At 41.4% G+C, this 17962-nt stretch overlaps 2 protein-coding genes across 3 annotated transcripts; both read right to left on the bottom strand.

Annotated features, from left to right (window-relative positions):
* Positions 1 to 100: 100 nt before the first annotated feature.
* LOC129860787 (sodium-coupled neutral amino acid transporter 3-like) lies at positions 101 to 11510 on the bottom strand. 2 transcript variants are annotated; one of them, XM_055931525.1, is made up of 17 exons: positions 11433 to 11510; positions 9286 to 9402; positions 6902 to 7042; positions 6631 to 6715; positions 6327 to 6442; positions 5179 to 5252; positions 4901 to 4993; positions 4663 to 4744; positions 4442 to 4524; positions 4240 to 4298; positions 3867 to 4025; positions 3632 to 3711; positions 3409 to 3509; positions 3080 to 3204; positions 1877 to 2021; positions 1536 to 1639; positions 101 to 1399 (listed from the first exon to the last, which is right to left on the bottom strand). In XM_055931525.1, exons 3-17 carry the CDS (start codon positions 6988 to 6990, stop codon positions 1295 to 1297), a joined length of 1500 nt encoding a protein of 499 aa, XP_055787500.1. In that variant the 5' UTR covers positions 6991 to 7042; positions 9286 to 9402; positions 11433 to 11510; the 3' UTR covers positions 101 to 1294. The 2 variants fall into 2 exon arrangements, with proteins under 2 accessions (XP_055787500.1, XP_055787499.1); XM_055931524.1 differs by lacking the exon at positions 11433 to 11510 and having other exon boundaries at positions 9314 to 9401.
* A 1807-nt stretch (positions 11511 to 13317) lies between these two features.
* Positions 13318 to 17962, bottom strand: LOC129861432 (DNA-(apurinic or apyrimidinic site) endonuclease 2-like). The gene is made up of 5 exons (XM_055932816.1): positions 17896 to 17962; positions 14736 to 15043; positions 14563 to 14681; positions 14433 to 14508; positions 13318 to 13705 (listed from the first exon to the last, which is right to left on the bottom strand). The coding sequence occupies exons 1-5, from the start codon at positions 17960 to 17962 to the stop codon at positions 13427 to 13429; spliced, it is 849 nt and encodes a 282-aa protein (XP_055788791.1). The 3' UTR covers positions 13318 to 13426.

Consider the following 17962-nt stretch of genomic DNA (forward strand, 5'->3'; position numbering starts at 1 on the left):
CATTGTTTATTTTCTTAAAATGTCAAACTCTTCTCAGGCACTCAGTTTACTCTAGTTAGACCACACATTAACGTGACAGATATTACAAAAGAGAACAAACCAGATTCAAAACATTTAATTACATTCAACCTTATTGGACAAATAACTTAATTTTTAAAAGACCAAATAAAGACAGTCTCCATGCTCTCTTAAAAAGTTCACTTGATCACATCTTTATACAGGACTCCCCTATTCGGAATTTCTCAGACTTACTCAGAAAAGCCAAGTCCAATGATAGCAGATGACATCATACTACTTCTGCTCTCTGACTGACTAGCGACACGGAGGTCAGTATTGAGTTTGTGTTGAGTGGACATTTGTTTGTACGATCACACAAACAGCCTTCTCTGCCCCTAATCATTTGCATTCCATGTTGACTAGACTATATTTGATATATCTTTTGGTATGTACCACATGACAGATAAAAAAATATATATATATAAAAGTTTGAAATATCCATTTAAGTTGCTGGATATAATATAAAGTTCACATAAACGTTTTTAAACCAATCAGTCGTGAAGAATTGGGAGGGTCATCCCTTCTGTAATTATCACGGCTGATAGCTGCACTTATAGGAAAATGTCTGACTGTGTTATGCTAACATGAGCTTGGTACCATAGAAAAAAACTAACAGGAAGGATCAAACCTTAGGATACTCTAGAGTCAATACACCTAGCAATATGTATGGGCATAGGGCAAAAACACTGTACAAATTCTGGATTTGATTAAAAATAACACATATTCCTTGATTTAAAAATGACAATCACAGAGAAAATGACATAACATACTGTACAATCTTGTTAGAAAATAAAAACTTCCCACAAAGAGAAAAATAATAATAGATCCATTTCATTTCTGTGTCAAAATATCTAATTGAAAATTCAAGGGAGGTAGATAAGGAGGGTAAATGATGAAGCCATTGGTATACTTCTAACACATGCTATCATTACCCTCAGAACCTGTTGTCTCTGCGACAACTTTATTAGTGCCTCAAAACAACATACTGAAAGCAAACCACAATGTTTGTCACCTCAGAGTTGTTGCTGCTTCTGTTTCCCACCCCGTATAAGACCTACCACCACATAGAACATAATGCCATCTTGTGGGGGAATTTTTATGATATATTCTTTTCCATGTCCAGCCAAGGCCCTCTCATTTGGCTATGGTTAAATAATGTGCACGTCGTGGGGAATTTGATGTTTGGGATAGATTTGGTTGGCATTTTGCTGGTATTACTGTTTGTTATGGTCTCTTGCTAGTGCCCGCCTCCACTCCGTGACTCTCCGGACACCCAATCAAGGATGATGAATGACGTACTCATCACCATGAAGACGAAGCCTAACGCTGCAAAACAGGCGGCCTGCAGAGAGAGCGAGGCAAAAAGAGAGAGATGAGAACAAATTCTCAGACATTGATTAATAAGCTTGACTGTAATTGCTGAAGACTATTTACTGCTACATCGCTAAACAAGATGAGACAACAGATTGAGGTTTTACCATAATCTTTGGTATGGATTTTAAAGGCTCTGTTTCTTCAGGAACAATCCTGATGTAGAAGATTCCCGGGAGGATGAAGATCAGGCTGGGTGCAGAGGTTGCTCCTAGGGTGGGAAGGGGAAAAGGTGGAGGAAAGGAGGGTGGGAGGAATGCAGGGGTGAAGAGGAGGGAAGGGAGAGGCCGAATGTTAACATTTTCAATAGTAACAAAACTACGAGAGGCCATTAAAGTAGTACTCATTTTAGTTTCTACTTTGGATAACAATGGTCTGTGAATCTTAACTAGGTTTGCACTGAAACCACAACCAGTCATTTTACATGTCTCCGTCTCTGCACACTTACCAATGATGCCGAAGATGTCTCGAATGGTGGGCACGAAGATGACCAATAGGTTGACGATGATGAGGAGACACACGGCGATGGAGATGTGGTGAGCCCAGTGGAAGGGCTTCTCAGGGAACAGCAGCTGCAGCAGGGCCCTGCGGATCTGCGGGGGGGGGGGGGGGGGGGGGGGGGCAGAGAGGTGTCACCAGGCCTGTATCACACACCATGGCTGTGTCCATTTGTTACGCAGACTATGTCTCAGCAGAAGCAGGTCAAATACGTTCTTGAAACCTGTTAGCCAATTAGTGACCTAGCAGGGGGGTCTGCGGGGTCAAGAGCTTAATTATCCTCATACTGCAGTAACTTCAGTGATTATTTTGGAATAAAGAGGAATTAAAGTAACATTACCGTAATTTCCGGACTATAAGCCGCTACTTTTTCCCACGCTTTGAACCTCGCGGCTTATACAATGACGCGGCTAATTTATGGATTTTTCCCGCTTTCACAAGATTCATGCCGCCAAAAAACTGAGCACCGTCACATAATGTGACGTAAATCGAGCGCACTCAAACTTCCCATCATGCCAGTGGGTCCTGACAGCGTGGAGCATTGTCAAAAGATCCACTATCATCAACGGGTTTCGAAAGGCTGGACTGCTGCGTGTTGAAGAGGGCAGCATGAGCTCAGCGGGGAATTTGCCTCCGGATGAAAGTGACGAGAGCGACAATGAAAACGATCCAACATCGGATGAAGCAATTCTGATGCTATTCAACTCCGACACCGAAGGAGATGACTTCAGTGGTTTCAGTGCACAGGAGGAGGAAGATAGTGACCAATGACTTTCTTGGTAGGCTACTGTTTACTGCTATTTTTTTTAATTTTTGTTACAAGCCGTGTTTCGTTAAAGCCTATTTATTTTTGTTACAAGCCGTGTTCCGTTTAAAAGCCTATTTATTTTTGTTACAAGCCGTGTTTCGTTTAAAGGCTGTGTAAAGTTCATTTGTTTCAATGTACCGGTAGGCACCTGCGGCTTATAGACATGTGCGGCTTATTTATGTACAAAATACATATTTTTTTTAAATTCAGTGGTTGCGGCTTATATTCAGGTGCGCTTAATAGTCCAGCAATTACGGTACTGGGCCCATCAAGCCAATATGAAAATACATAAACACAAGCCAGCACTGATACTGTTCAGGGCTACAAGATAGATTTGAGTCTCACCGGAAAGAGTACCACAGGAACAGTAAGGGTAACAGCAACCAGGACAGCCATACGCACACACAGGATCAGTGTGTCCAAGGGGTCCACTTTAATGTATGTATGAAGGAGCTCGGAATCTACTCCACCTAAAACACAGAGAAACCGAGAATGGTAATTATACTTCCAGACACAGATGCCTTAAAAAGGTCTTAAACATGAAGAGAAGTTCATTTACCAGTTCTCCAATTCCTGACTTCTCAAAATGGTAGCAACACGGTAACAAGATGAGTGAACAGTCTGAACATAATAAGTACTTCAAAATTCTCATTGCCTCAGGAGCAGTGTCTTACCAAAGAAGGTGAGGTAACCGAAGATAGCGGTTAGCCCGTACATGACGAACATGGCCAGAACAGAGATGTTGGCAACCGTCTGCATGCGTTTCTTGGTGGCGCTAAGGTCAAAGTGCACAGACAGAAATCAATTAGTAGCTGAATTTGGCAGTAACTGTATGTGTGTGAACCATGTGGATATGTGTTGCATCTTTAATAGGAATTGTGTCAAGTCATGTCTTACTCTCGTAGCTCTGTGTAGATGGGAAGCACCTCAGGATGGCAGACAAAAGCGAAAGCCAGGATGGGGATGGTATATGCTGTCTGAAAACAAAACAGACTAGGAATTAAATGGTTAAAAACTACAAACAGAACTTGAAGCTCATTGGAGTATAATAAACACATATTGCCACAACAAGTCTTTAACTCCAACTCCAAACTCCATCTAATTTCATTTGAAACTAGTTTTCCTCTCTGACCTTCATGTTGATGGTGAAGGACTGTGCTTCACAGAAGTCCACATCAGAGGAGACGAATGAGTGGTTATCATGACTCTCCCCCAGGACGGACCCTAAGTGGTTATCATGACTGGTTATCTTCTCCAGTGGACACGGGATATTGAATTTCTTATAGATCACCTAGTGGGAGGGACCAACTGACTGTTTAGTCAAGCACTGACGCACTGACTAGCCTGGTCCCGGGTCTGTTTGTGCTGTATAGCCAACTTGTATGGTCGTTGACCATTACAACCATGGGAGTTGGCAAGACAGCACAAACAGATCTGGGACCAGGCTATGTATTGCTCAGTTGGTTGGGAGATTGGTTAGAAGGTTGATGGCAAAGAAGACTCACGGAGATGAGAAAGAAAACCATACAGGAGAGAGAGAAGCCACTGGTGTAACCAAGGTAACCTGTGATGTCATGAAGAATACCGCGTGTTAAATAGAGCCATGTAACTCTGTCCACGTATCCTTATCATTACTAGCATGTTACAAGAAGTACCAAATATGAAAAAAAACGGAGAGCAAAAAAACGAGTGACCGAGGAAACATACCAAGATGTCGCATGAGTGAGAGTGGAAAGACGATGATGACGCTTACGATGATGATCAGGTACTTTCCATCCAAGTACCACTCTCTGACCGACAGCAGGGACATTAGACAACAAAGAACAGGCCAACTGTCATGTCAATCTATCAAACAACACTTTAAAAGGCCCTGTTTTATAGCCGACGTGATGAAATAACAGTAACAACTGCCCTCTAGAGACACTTACCCAGTATTTTCCTTCAGGCCCAGAAAGGCCTGCATGACCAAAGGGAGCTCAGACTTCACAATGAATAGGTAGCTGGACATTGCTACGGGAAACGGAAAACAAAAACGCCTTTACACACACGCTATGACGGAAGCATTTTCAACGACACTTGTACTTGCACTTAAGCTGGTACATTCACGGGGCTTACATATAATAACATAAGCTAACCATGGCTTGACGGTCACATAATATACTGTACCTCCAATGTTGTGCATGGTGATGATGGAGCCAGCCAACACTTTGCCTGGTTGTCCAAAAGCACGGTGCCCTAGCTGCTCATAGGCACGGATGCCTGAAAGAACACACACACATGCGTGTTAATATTGTCTCGGTGGTTGTTGCTTTCAGGCGAACCATAACATCCTTTCAGCGACGTACTCTAGTTCCTTGGACATCTTAAGTAATAGTAGGCTATACTACAAATGTTCTTGGTTTCAATAAAGACCTAGGTATCTTGGTGAAATACCAGCATCTTACCTACAACTCCTGCACTTCTCAGGAGGAGGTGGATGGAATAGGCTGACAAAATGGCAATGCATAGCAACAGGATACTGAAACAAAAACACACATTAATCATAACACTGATCTCGTAACAGGATAAAGCTCTGTAATTAGACTAACTAGCTAAATCAACATATCAGTAGTACATTTGGCACAGCCTCATCAATGCCTCAGTAGTCTCACGGTTCCAGACAGCTTAACGGCCGGAGTTAAGGATAATGACTCAGTAAATCTGTCGCTGACACAATTTCTCTCGCTGCTACAGTACACCTAGGCCATATGAATGGCCATCACAAGTGTGACTTGTTTGTGACGCAGCTCACTGGCCCGCCAGTCCACCCCTTCCCAATGGACACACAGGACTGATCCAGGCAGACCTGCCTTTGATCTGATCACTACAAGCTATTTATAACCCCAAATCTGATTTAGGAGAGCAGTGTGTGTGTGAGCACAAATATACACACACTGATAGGCCAGCCCACATACTCAGACACAGGAAGCGACTGCGAACACACACAAACGGTGACACGGCTGTACGACACAGATCAGGCTAAACCGTATCCTTCGATCACACCTTGTGTGTGCATCCTTGGCTCCACCCATCTAAAAAGCATGTGACTAGTAGAGGGGGGCGTTTATGTCATTAAGTGAACATGTTATACAGTCAACAGACTTCTCAATAACATACACACACACACACACATAGCCAGAAAGTCACACCCATAATAGCCCTACTGTTTTCTTGTAAAACAAACAAATGTTTCCCTTGATGGATCTGCTGGCGAGCACTGGGTCTGGTAGGGCCTGGATAGTGTATTTATCATAGTGTCATCCCAACCAGTGTCATTCTTTAACCCTATTGGGTATATAGCCTGCATACACACACACACACACACACACACACACACACACACACACACACACACACACACACACACACACACACACACACACACACACACACACACACACACACACACACACACACACACCTTTCAGCTCAGATCTGTCTGATCCGAGGTCATGGTAGGGCTGCATGTGACGTCAAGCCTTAAGTAACCACAGTGATATTGCCAAAGAAGGAGGACTAGCGCGGCCTGTGTTGTGTTGGCATGGTAACTTACAGGAAGAGGACGATTCCAGTGTTTGACATGGCGTACGCTAGTCCCAGAATTCCACTGCCCATGATGGCATTGCTGAGATTAAAGACGGACATTCCAAATGACGTCTTCCCCTCAAACTATGGTCCGGAAAGAAAGGAAAGAATCACACATACAGAATGGACTGTAGAACATCTAGTTTTAGTTTACATTTGCTCTTATACCTGTGTAGTAACAATGTAATTACACTAGTAATTAGTAACTAGTAACAAGAGACTGATTTCTCATGCGCACACGTTTGACCTTTGAACTAAGGCTGAGCACTCACATCAGTGAACTGAGGTGCCTTTATTCCTGGGTTCTTCCCTGGCAGGAACTCATCCCGCTCTGCCATGAACTCCAGCCCGTCAAACCTAGAGAAAAAATAAACACATGTAGAAACAAGAAAGCCGTGGTACCACTGTGACACAACTCACGTATACAAAGATCAACGGGTAGCAAAATCACATATTCATTACCCGTCCGTTAGCATTGAGTAACGAAATGCAGACAGGTAGCCTGTTGATGTGTTAGGGTATCTGGTGAAGCAAGAGACTCACCCATCTTCTAAATTGAGCTTATCTGGACCAAGGTCCCTGCTATGTTGCCCATTCATCTTTTGGAGCTCCATACCTCTCCCAACATCCATGGCTGTGCTGGGGATGAAGATCCTGTGGACTAAGCCAAGTCTCAAATGCAACCTATGGAAATAAAGAGCTCTAAGTTGAAGTTTAAATTCGGCCTCAGATTGTTCTTCGGTAATATTAGAAGGGGGTCCTAAAGACATTACTCTGATGCTGATGATTACACATGGTGCCATCAACCACTAGACTATTTCTAATTAAGGTCATGTTAAACGCCATGTGTTCTTTAAAAGTTAAATAAGATAGGACTATACTTTGTTAAACATACTCCTGAAGGATAACTGTCTGACAGTCTATATTTGGCTCTTAGAATATACAAGACGTTTGATGGGTTGTCCAGACAGAAAGCCTGTTGTGGAAAGCAGAGATGTAATGTGGAAAGCATGGTACTGGTGTAATGAGATGACTACAACAGCTGACCTCAGGACAGACCTAATGACATGAATAAAGTCACGATGACACTGGAGTTAGCCTAAACTCTCCTGACTATGAATGCAGTCTCTAGGCTTCACATGACTAGGTAAAGGAAAGGCCACTGGGATTGGAGAGAAACGCTGGACTGAGAACACAATGCACAACGTATATCAAAAATACTTGAAAAAAGGCAAAACATGATTTGTGTTATTGATTTTAGCGTAATCTGTATAACCTTATGTTCTCCTCTATAATACAGCGTTGTGCTCTGTGTGACCTTAAGAGACTTTTAATCCAGAAATGTAATCAAGGCTGCATAAAGGGCCACTCTCAGAGTGTTGACCTACAGCAGGACTACCAAACACATGGTCTTAATTAACCAATGCGGGTCCACAATATTTAAAACCCAATTGCCAGGATAAAGGGAAATACTGTTGAAGCATGGGGGGGAAATGTAAAGCTATTTGAATCTTATTTGCCAGGAAAGGCTTTAAATAACAAATGTTGTCTAAGGACTTAATGTTGTGCTAATCTTCTATGGGCAACACAAAGCAAACATGGAGAGTAGTTTCTGTGTTCCCAGTTCACACTCCCTAGTCTCAGTGCCACTGTGTCATGGGTCCGCTAGGCTGCATCCCAAACGGGACCCTATTCCCTATAGTGCACTATACTTAACCAGGTCCCATATGGCTCTGGTAAAAGTAGTGCACAATGTCGGGAATAGGGTGCCATTTGAGACACACACCATAAACTCGAAACTCTCTTCTCTCTCTGAGGGTCAAGCTGCCCTCTGACTGCAAACCCCTGGGGACTGACTGCTAAGGCACTTCGCATGAATCTCATTTGTCTTTCTATACTCCTTACTAATCGTTGAAAAATCCCTAACAGAGCACGTTACTGGCTGTGGTTCAACAGTAGTAATATATGTATAGGCTGCTGTGAAAAGACAACCCCATGAGCTATTCTGGTGCATACCAGTTTCCTAAAGCCAAATGTTTCACTACCCAGGAACCACAATGACCAACCAATAACATAACAAACAAGGCGCTGGCGTGGTCTCTAGTGTCTAACCTAAGGGAATGGGCACTTAGAACCAATTGTTTACTTAAGAGGTTTCTTGGGGCTTTTGGTCAATTTGTAATTTCAGCATTAAAATTTGGGTGGTTTGCTATTGTCATTGATATTGTTGACGTTGCTGTTATTAATGAGCTATACAACACTCATTGGAAAAGTCAACAGTGAGTTTACTATGGGTCATATAGAGTATGCTTTGCATTGTTTTGTGATTGAGAATAACTAGACAGAACTGGGTTGCTACCAGTTGGTTTGCTACCAGTTGGTTTGCTACCAGTTGGTTTGCTACCAATTGGTTTGCTACCACTTGGTTTGCTACCACTTGGTTTGCTACCACTTGGTTTGCTACCACTTGGTTTGCTACCAGTTCTGTTTTAGAGGAGTTTTGGTCAGGAAAGACAGCATGCCACCACACTTCGTTGGGTTGAAATCAGCCAAGGACTATAAAACAACCACATATGAAACAAAGTTGCTTTAACCTACATAGCTCATAACCTATTCCTCTAAATAGCTATTGCAAAAATATGACCATACAGCATATAGTCTAAGTGAAACGTTGATTAAACAGTGGCTGATACTACCAGTTTTACCTCAACCTTTAAGTCAACTTTTAGACCTGAGTAGAACTGACCATCAGTGTGTCATGAGCCTCCCAGTCCACCACATTAGCAGCGCTGAGCTTCAGACTCCCACCACATGGCCCTTGTCTGATGCAAAACTGCCTCTATTGACAGTTGCCCTTCCAACTTCCAGTTGCCCTTCCAACAGCTCATACACTATTACAACACACTACAACTCACACAGCTACTTACCCAGATAGTGGAGGGGAACTTCTGTTACCTTTAGGATGGATATCTTTTTCGAATCCACCACTGTCTGTGTTGTTGATATCCACTGAGGACTTTTCCCCCTCTCTAAAGCTCCTTGGGCTGAGTAAAGGAGACGGAGAGAGAGAGCTTAGGACATGCTTGAGAGAGAGAGAGAGAGAGAGAGAGAGAGAGAGAGAGAGAGAGAGAGAGAGAGAGAGAGAGAGAGAGAGAGAGAGAGAGAGAGAGAGAGAGAGAGAGAGAGAGAGAGAGAGAGAGAGAGAGAGAGAGAGAGAGAGAGAGAGAGAGAGAGAGGAGTCTGATAACACACCTCCCCTATTTAACCCTTTGTTAAACCTGTCGGTCAAATAATGTTGAGATACAGTCTGGTTGTGAATGGAATCTAGTGGTAGCTACATGTCTACATTCAAGAGATCATGTTTAACTTGATGGACGTGAGCAAAACATTCTGTATGTTTTTCATATTTATGGTCCTAAACTATGAAACAACGTGGAAGCTAACAGTACAGTACAATAATGGGTAGCCATCTCTTTATCTCCATAGTAAGACTATCAAAATTAGTAGTTAGGGGTGGCTATTTAACATTGCCATTGAGGTATTCTGGGTAGACAGGATCAGCGAGAGAGTTGCATCCTACTCGATTCAAGGCCACAGCACCTTAATTAGCTTAGGAGGTAAGTGCTTTATTTAGGGTTACCTGCATGTGCCTCTGCTTTAAGACTGTAAACATTCCAAACGCTAAAACTTTAGCATGTGCCTGTACACAGATGGACCCCAGTTAGGTCACCATAGACAGAGACAGGCAGCGTTGCACAGAATAAATAGGAAATTGTCAAACAATCATTGGGTTCTGCTTGGGAGAATTCCAACTCTCATTGAGCCTAATGTTTACACTCAGAAATATGTGTGGTAAAAGACATACAAAATGTAGGCCACTAGTTGTTCAAAATGGGTTTGATCATGTCTATTTTCTGGGTGGTTAACAAAGTTCAAACTAAGTCAGTTAGATACAGTGCATTCAGAAAGTATTCAGACCCCTTGAATTTTTCAACATTTTGTTACGTTACAGCCTTATTCTAAAATGAATTAAATTGTTGTTTTTCCTCATCAATCTACACACAATACCCCATAATGACAAAGCGAAAACTTGTTTTTTTAAATCAATTTTTGCAAATGTATAAAAAACTCAAACTGAAATATCACATTTACATAAGTATCAGAACCTTTACTCAGTACTTTGTTGAAGCACCTTTGGCAGCGATTACAGCCTTTAGTTGACTTGGGTATGACGCTACAAGCTTGGCACACCTGTATTTGGGAAGATTCTCAAAGATGATCAATGGAAACAGGATGCACCTGAGCCTTTCGAGTCTCATAGCAAACTACTTATGTAAATATGGTATTTCTATGTTTAATACATTTGCAAGAATTTCTAAAAACCTGTTTTCGCTTTGTCATTATGGGGTATTGTGTTCAGATTGATGAGGATTTTTTATTTATTTAATCCATTTTAGAATAAGGCTGTAAAGTAACAAAATGTGTAATAAGTCAAGGGGTCTTAAAACTTTCCGAATGCAGTGCACGAGTTCGGAATGCACCCCCCCAACCAACATCTACATTTACTTTATCTACCATGACACAAAGGAAGAAGGTCACAGCTACCGCGAACACAAAAAGATGACGTTTCCATTGACTGAAACGTCAGTACATTATGTCCTTGTAGTATTTGACAATTGTAAATTATCCTTCTGAAATTTGACTGACGTCACCACTGTATTTCTTAATTTTACTGCAGTGAGCTAAATTAGGGTCACACCGAGTGTTTCTTGGTAATCTTAAACAAATCTACTTAGAAACAGAAGTATACACCTCACACACATGGTTATGGGCTTAAAAAAAGAAGACACATGTACCATGTGAGATATAGAATTAATTAAAATGTATTCAATTTTACTTAAATTAATCTCAACACTAAGTTTACAGTGAAAATGTCGTCTTACTTTTAACCTTACTTTTAATGTTGTTACTATCGCTCCTTTCAAAAGCAAAAGTACTGTACGTTTCATGACCCACATGGCAGACGGCGGATTGGTGTCAGATAGTAGACAGCAGGATATGTCCTTGTACTCACCTCTCTACTGGTCTGTAACAGACAGGTCTCCTCAAAAGCAGAAAGGTCAGGACCCACCAAGGAAGGATGGCCAATATACTGTAAATGCTTCAGTTGCAGGTAATGCATCTGGTCGTCATGTTTCAAATGATGCCGGTAAAACAGGGAGGGAGTCCTCTTTGGAACTGCATGAGAAGATATAAAGTAGAAGCGGTGGGGAGAAAATGCGCGGGAGTAGAAGCAGATACTTGCACTTAGCCACTCCCAGTACCTACACTTGACGTGATCTGTTCCTTAGCACAATCAACAGATCATCACTATGAGGAGTACGTAATAGGGGAATGTTCACTCAGGAGGCAAAACTATTATCTACAGAAGGTTTTCAAATTCTCTACTACAAGACACTGAAGCTCTGTGCCCACATTGATCTGAGAATAAAGTTGTCATTAGACAAAAAAAAAAAAGAATGTTCGGCTATCTCACTAAAACTTCCATAGCAAGGCTGAACAAGTTTTTTGGAAACTACTGCCATCAATCAGCACTGTTTGTGTCGTAAATCAAATAGGGGAAATATAAAGAACATGGGGACTAACATGCTGACCAGACCGGACACGAGCGAGCGTCGCAAAATACATTTAGAAATCCATGTTATTCTAATGAAACAGCAGGGAGCAGGTCTCGAACCCTCGACCTTCTAGCCCGAGGTCCGGTGCGCTATCGACTGTACCGCAAAAGCATACTCGTGCGGCAGAGTCGATTTCCACGCTTTTAAACCCCAGGGTCATTACATTATTCAATTATTGCACCCACACTGCTCGCGCACCAAGGAGCGTCTGCAACGCCAAGGGCTAAAATAGAAGTCGTTCCTATTTCTGACGCAGATCTCGCTAAAAGTCATCTCCTCATTGGTTTATAGAAGCAGGTACCCACTGCCATCTTCATTAGTTATACCCATGTGATTGAAAGACGAACTTTGTTGCCGGTTGTCGTGGTAATACAATGAAAGTTTAGATGGATCACCATATAAATTCAAAGATGAAAAGGCCTGGGAGGCGAGATGACTAGAAATGATTCGGTTGGCCGTTTTATGTGTGGATTAATTGTCGGAGTAGAGGTCCTTGTGTATTTCAGGTAAAATAACAACTCAATGTTTATATCCCAGGACAAATTAGCAGGGAACAGCAAGCTAGCTAAATAGGACAAATTAACATTAGCTAGCAAGTGCAAGCTAACTAGCTAAATTGCCATACATGTTTAATGCTTTTCGACCTGTCCCCAAATTAATGTCATTGGTTCAGAGTTTGTTTTGATATTTTAACCTGCGTGTCGTGAGCGCGTTTGGTGTGGGGGGGCAAAATAAATTTATGCACGATAGCGCACGATGGCGCACGCGCGCAGCCGGTTTGGGTTCCGTGTAAAGTTTGCGCAACAGCTTCCTCAGCGCTTGACATGCACAGCTAAATGTATATGTAAAAATTCTTAGTAAGCATAGGAGGTATATGAAACCTTAGCATACCCAACTCCATATTTGGGCTCTACAGAATGAGAAATTACATTGAGACAATTGTTAAAATACTTGGGTGATTTTGCTATATGATCATACTTTAGTCCTGATGCCATATAGTGTGACTAAAGGCAGCACAGCAGCGCACAATGAATACAGGAGTATTATTCAATTGACAACAGTCTGTTTTCTGATGATAAACACTCCATCTATTCATGCTCATTTTGCATTATTGATGAAGAGCAACAGATCACTCTGTGTTGGAGTTTAGCATCCACTGTCATTTGATTACACAACACCAACCGTAAGCTTTGGGATGCTTGCCATTTGGTGAGAAGGCAGCCTCTGAACGTGATCATGTGAAATATGTTATAGAAGTATGAGACAGTAGAATGCTGACAATTTAGAAAAACAGGTGTCTTTATTTTACTAATAAATCCATATCGCAGATTGATAACACATATAAAACACTACATGGGGGAAATGTCCGTGTGTTGCTAGACCATAGTCATTATTTTCCTTTATTATCCACCCAGGAAAAGAAGCTACAGCAAGCCACAGGACTGGATGCATGGCCCTGAGGGCGGTTACAAACAAAGAACTGTCTGCCAAAGTTTGGCCCCGCCTTGACTGCGCGGCGTAAACGGAGTTCCCCATGTACCTCACAGGGGGGCGATAGGGACGACCCACGCAGGACTGTCTTCCAGAACCCCCCCAGTGACATCTTCTTGGAACATGTGGGGTCTACAGTAGAATCTGAAGTCGGGCCTCCTCTTTCTCCTGCTTTTGACTACTACAACACCCGATGTCACAGGAAGGCCAAAAAGATCATCAAGGACAACAACCACCCGAGCCACTGCCTGTTCACCCCACTATCCAGAAGGCGAGGTCAGTACAGGTGCATCAAAGCTGGGACCGAGAGACTGAAAAACAGCTTCTATCTCAAGGCCATCAGACTGTTAAACAGCCATCACTAACATTGCGTGGCTGCTGCCAACCTACTGACTCAAATCTCAAGCCACTTTAATAATTACAAATTGGATGTAATAAATGTATCACTAGTCACTTAAAAAATGCCACTTTATATAATGTTTACATACCCTACATTACTAATCTCATATGTATATACTGTACTGTATACCATCTGCTGCATCTTGCCTATGCCGTTCGGCAATCCATATATTTATATGTACATATTCTTATTCATTCCTTTACACTTGTGTGTATAAGGTAGTTGTTGTGAAATTGTTAGATTACTTGTTAGATATTACTGCATGGTCGGAACTAGAAGGACAAGCATTTCCCTACACTCACATTAAAATCTGCTAACCATGTGTATGTGACCAATAACATTTGATTTGATTTGACACTGACCCCTTTCACTTGAACTCCCTGGGGGTTCCGTGGTTGGGGTCACAAGTGTGGATTTGGGCTTGAAAAAGGCTAACAGGCTGCCTTGAGGCTTTGGGCCAGCCTTTAGTGTCTTACTCATTTTGGGACAAATGACTCCTGCTAACGTCCTCTTCTTTCCAGAGCTTGTCCCTGCTCTCAGTGGATTCAGGTACTCTCAGGTCTCCCCAGCCTCCTGAGATACTGGTAGTGGGTCCTTGCACCCAACCCAAGTCCCCCTGCATATGGCCTACTCACCTCCCAGCTTCCAAAATGGCTTCAGCCCGATACTGAAGCAGCTTGTAAAACTGAAGTTCGAACAGTTTCCATTCAGGCTTTTCTGGGTCAGCTCGTGGGATAACCATAACTGTTTCATGTCAGTCTTCACACCTGTGAAAAAGCAAGTGGGCACACACAGAAAGAAACACTCAGATCACATGAGAAACACATGATGGCTTTTCAGTACAACAACAAGTAAGCAATTGAAACTTTCCATTACAATATTTCTTAAAATATAGAAAGTCATGGGACAAATCATATGATAAAAGTATTTTTTCTCCCCTGTGCTGTGTGAGAACAGCCCTTCCCTCATTGTCCAGGACATGCTGCTCCTCACTGGAGAACTCTCCCTGGTCTCCATAGCATTCAACGGTCATCTTGTGGTTGGTGGTCAGCAGGCCGGTCAGGCCCTCCTCTGCTGCAAATGGGGTGGCACTGTCTTTGCAGTAAGTATCAACTCCTATTTAATAAACCAATTAAGAAGGTACATTTTATGAGTGTGTACAGTGGCAAGATAAAGTATGTGAACCCTTTGGAAATACTTGGATTTCTGCATAAATTGATCATACAATTTGATCTGATCGTCATCTAGAGCTTGTTAATTTCTATGCCTAAGTAGGCTACTGTAGCCTACCATGTTATACAATAAATGTGGAGAATGATACATTTGCATCTGTTGGCCATCAACTAGCCTGTTAATTTCTATGCCTATGCAGGCTACTGTTGCCTACCATTTTATACAAAAAATATGTTGAAATGACGATATCACTGGAGCCATTGCAAATCAATTTGTGCCACACTTGTGTTGACTACCTGGAGCTTGCAAACTGATTTAATAAATTGCCTATAACTTCAGTTTGTTGTTGTTGTAGTGTTGTGATATTATGCAATTATTAATGGGCATGTTTAGCAGTGGTGGAAAAAGTATTAAATTGTCATATTTGAGTAAAAGTAAAGATACCTTAATAGAAATTGACTCAAGTAAAAGTGAAAGTCACCCGGTAAAATACAATTTGAGTATAAGTCTAAAAGTATTTGGTATTAAATATACTTAAGTATCAAAAGTAAATGGAATTGATAAAATGTACTTAACTATCAAAAGTAAAAGTATAAACCGTTTTAAAGTCCTTATACTAAGCACAATTTTCTAGTTTTGTTGTTGTTGACGGATAGCCAGGGGCACACTCCAACACATAATTGCAAACAAAGCATTGTGTTTAGTGAGCCCGCCAGATCAGAGGCAGTAGAGATGACCAGGGATGTTCTCTTGATAAGTGTGTGAATTGGACCATTTTCATGTCAAAATGTAACGAGTACTTTTGGGTGTCTGGGAGGATGTATGGAGTAAAAAGTACATTATTTTCTTTAGGAATGTAGTAAAGTAAAAGTAAAAGTTGGCAAAAATATAAATAGTAAAGTACAGATCCCCAAAAAATGTTAAGTATTTTTACTTAAGTACTTTACACCACTGATGTTTAGTTAATGAAATTGGAAGTTATCGATTGTGATCATGGTCACAGTTCTATCGCAATTGCTGATCAGCTGTTGTTAGAATGCATTAGATTGATCTTTAAAAAAAAAAGTGTTTTATATAACCTTTATTTAACTAGGCTAGTCAGTTAAGAACAAATTCTTATTTACAATGACGGCCTACGCCGGCCAAACCCGGACGACGCTGGGCCAATTGTGTACCACCCTATGGGACTCCCAATCACGGCCGGATGTGATGCAGCCTGGATTCGAACCAGGGACTGCAGTGAAGCTTAGACCGCTGCCCCACTCAGTGTTACAGTCAGATTTGGCTACAGGTTAAATATTAAATAAACACTGGCTGTTGTTGACAAGCATAGGCCTATTCAGTTCATATCTATATTATTAACATTTGATTTAGTTATTTAAATTACGACAACATCCTCTGTAGCCTATTCCAGCAGGCTATTGTGCAACGAAAGCACTTCTTACCACGAAATCGCTTCGCTATTCTTGTTGAATGTCAATTTGAACTAAACAAGCTGCTAAATCGTTAAACGTACATCTTGCCTAGGCTATTGTGTGGTCTATCTGAAATTAGATGTAGGCCTATGAGGGGCTATAGGCTACCTGCATCTAGCTAACCAAACCATGGCAAAGTTTAATTACAATCATGAACCCAGATTTTAGTCAGTAGGCCTAGCCTATGCCTATTGAAATGACAAGTCAATCTCCCAAATAGGCCATCTATAACGTCTTAACATCTGGCACGTAGTAAACATTTGTTTTTTAAAGTTTAATAAAGGAGAATTATATTTTTTCTTGTAACATATTCAAATTAGTTTATTAGTCACATTAGCTCACAATAATTATTAATTTGATGGAAAAACGAATTCCTTAATTCGGTTGATACTGTTATGGAAAAATGGTTTATTGGCTAAATGTGGCAACTCCCCCCTTGCTGCAAAAAGTTTTAGTTTTGATTTGATTTGATTAGTTTTCAGGCCTTGTTGGCTGGTTATGAATCGTCATTGGTCTAGAAATGTTTGCTAGACCCGGCAACCGTGGATGAAAACGACTGAATCTGGGTTTGCATGATCCTGAAGATCAACACTTTGGAAAGTAATGAATGATCCCAACTGCTGCGTCCACGACTGAAGCTGAAATAGGAGTTATAACCTTCAATACGAGTTATAAACTTCAACAACAGCAGTCCTCTCACATAGCAGGTCTCCTTTCACAGACAAACACAGAATGACAGATACAGAGCTCATGTTAAATTGCCAGAGTTCAAACTGAAGTAGAGAAGTCATGACACATGTATTGTACAATCGCATATTTATGATATTAGTTTATGTTACATTATCAAGCTAGCCTGAGTGCCAGTCTGTTTTTACTATAATGCCTTACAAGTCCTTGTCACTCATTGGCATGCCAAACATATTTAGCTTGACAAGAGCCTTTTTAATTCCAGCTTTGAGACCTTATGTCATTAATGTTCCAAGTGACAATCTTTAATCATGTTTTTACAGCACTCTTGACAAACTTTTCACGCATTTTTACATTTTGCATTACAACATGTGTAATTGAAAATGCAGCCTGCAAAACGTGAGGATTGGATAACAAGGAAGTAAACCGTAAGTACGTATATGTATGGCAGAAAAAAACTTGATACCAAGAAACCCTAAATCTGAAAACGCCCCTAATTGCCGTCTGCAATTACATCCTTCTCGTCATTTGGGACTTTTATTCGACATTTCGAAAATATTTTTGCTCAAAGTAAAAATAAAAAACGATTCTCAAATCGGGTGCACCGTAGCTATCTAATTCCACATTCCAAACGTTGTGATCCTCGACGTAGGGGGCAGTCTTTCACTGCTCTGTCCTTCGAACACACCGACTGTGCCAT

This window comes from Salvelinus fontinalis, chromosome 8 (genome assembly GCF_029448725.1).
Source record: "Salvelinus fontinalis isolate EN_2023a chromosome 8, ASM2944872v1, whole genome shotgun sequence".
In the NCBI taxonomy this organism is placed as follows: Eukaryota; Metazoa; Chordata; class Actinopteri; order Salmoniformes; family Salmonidae; genus Salvelinus; species Salvelinus fontinalis.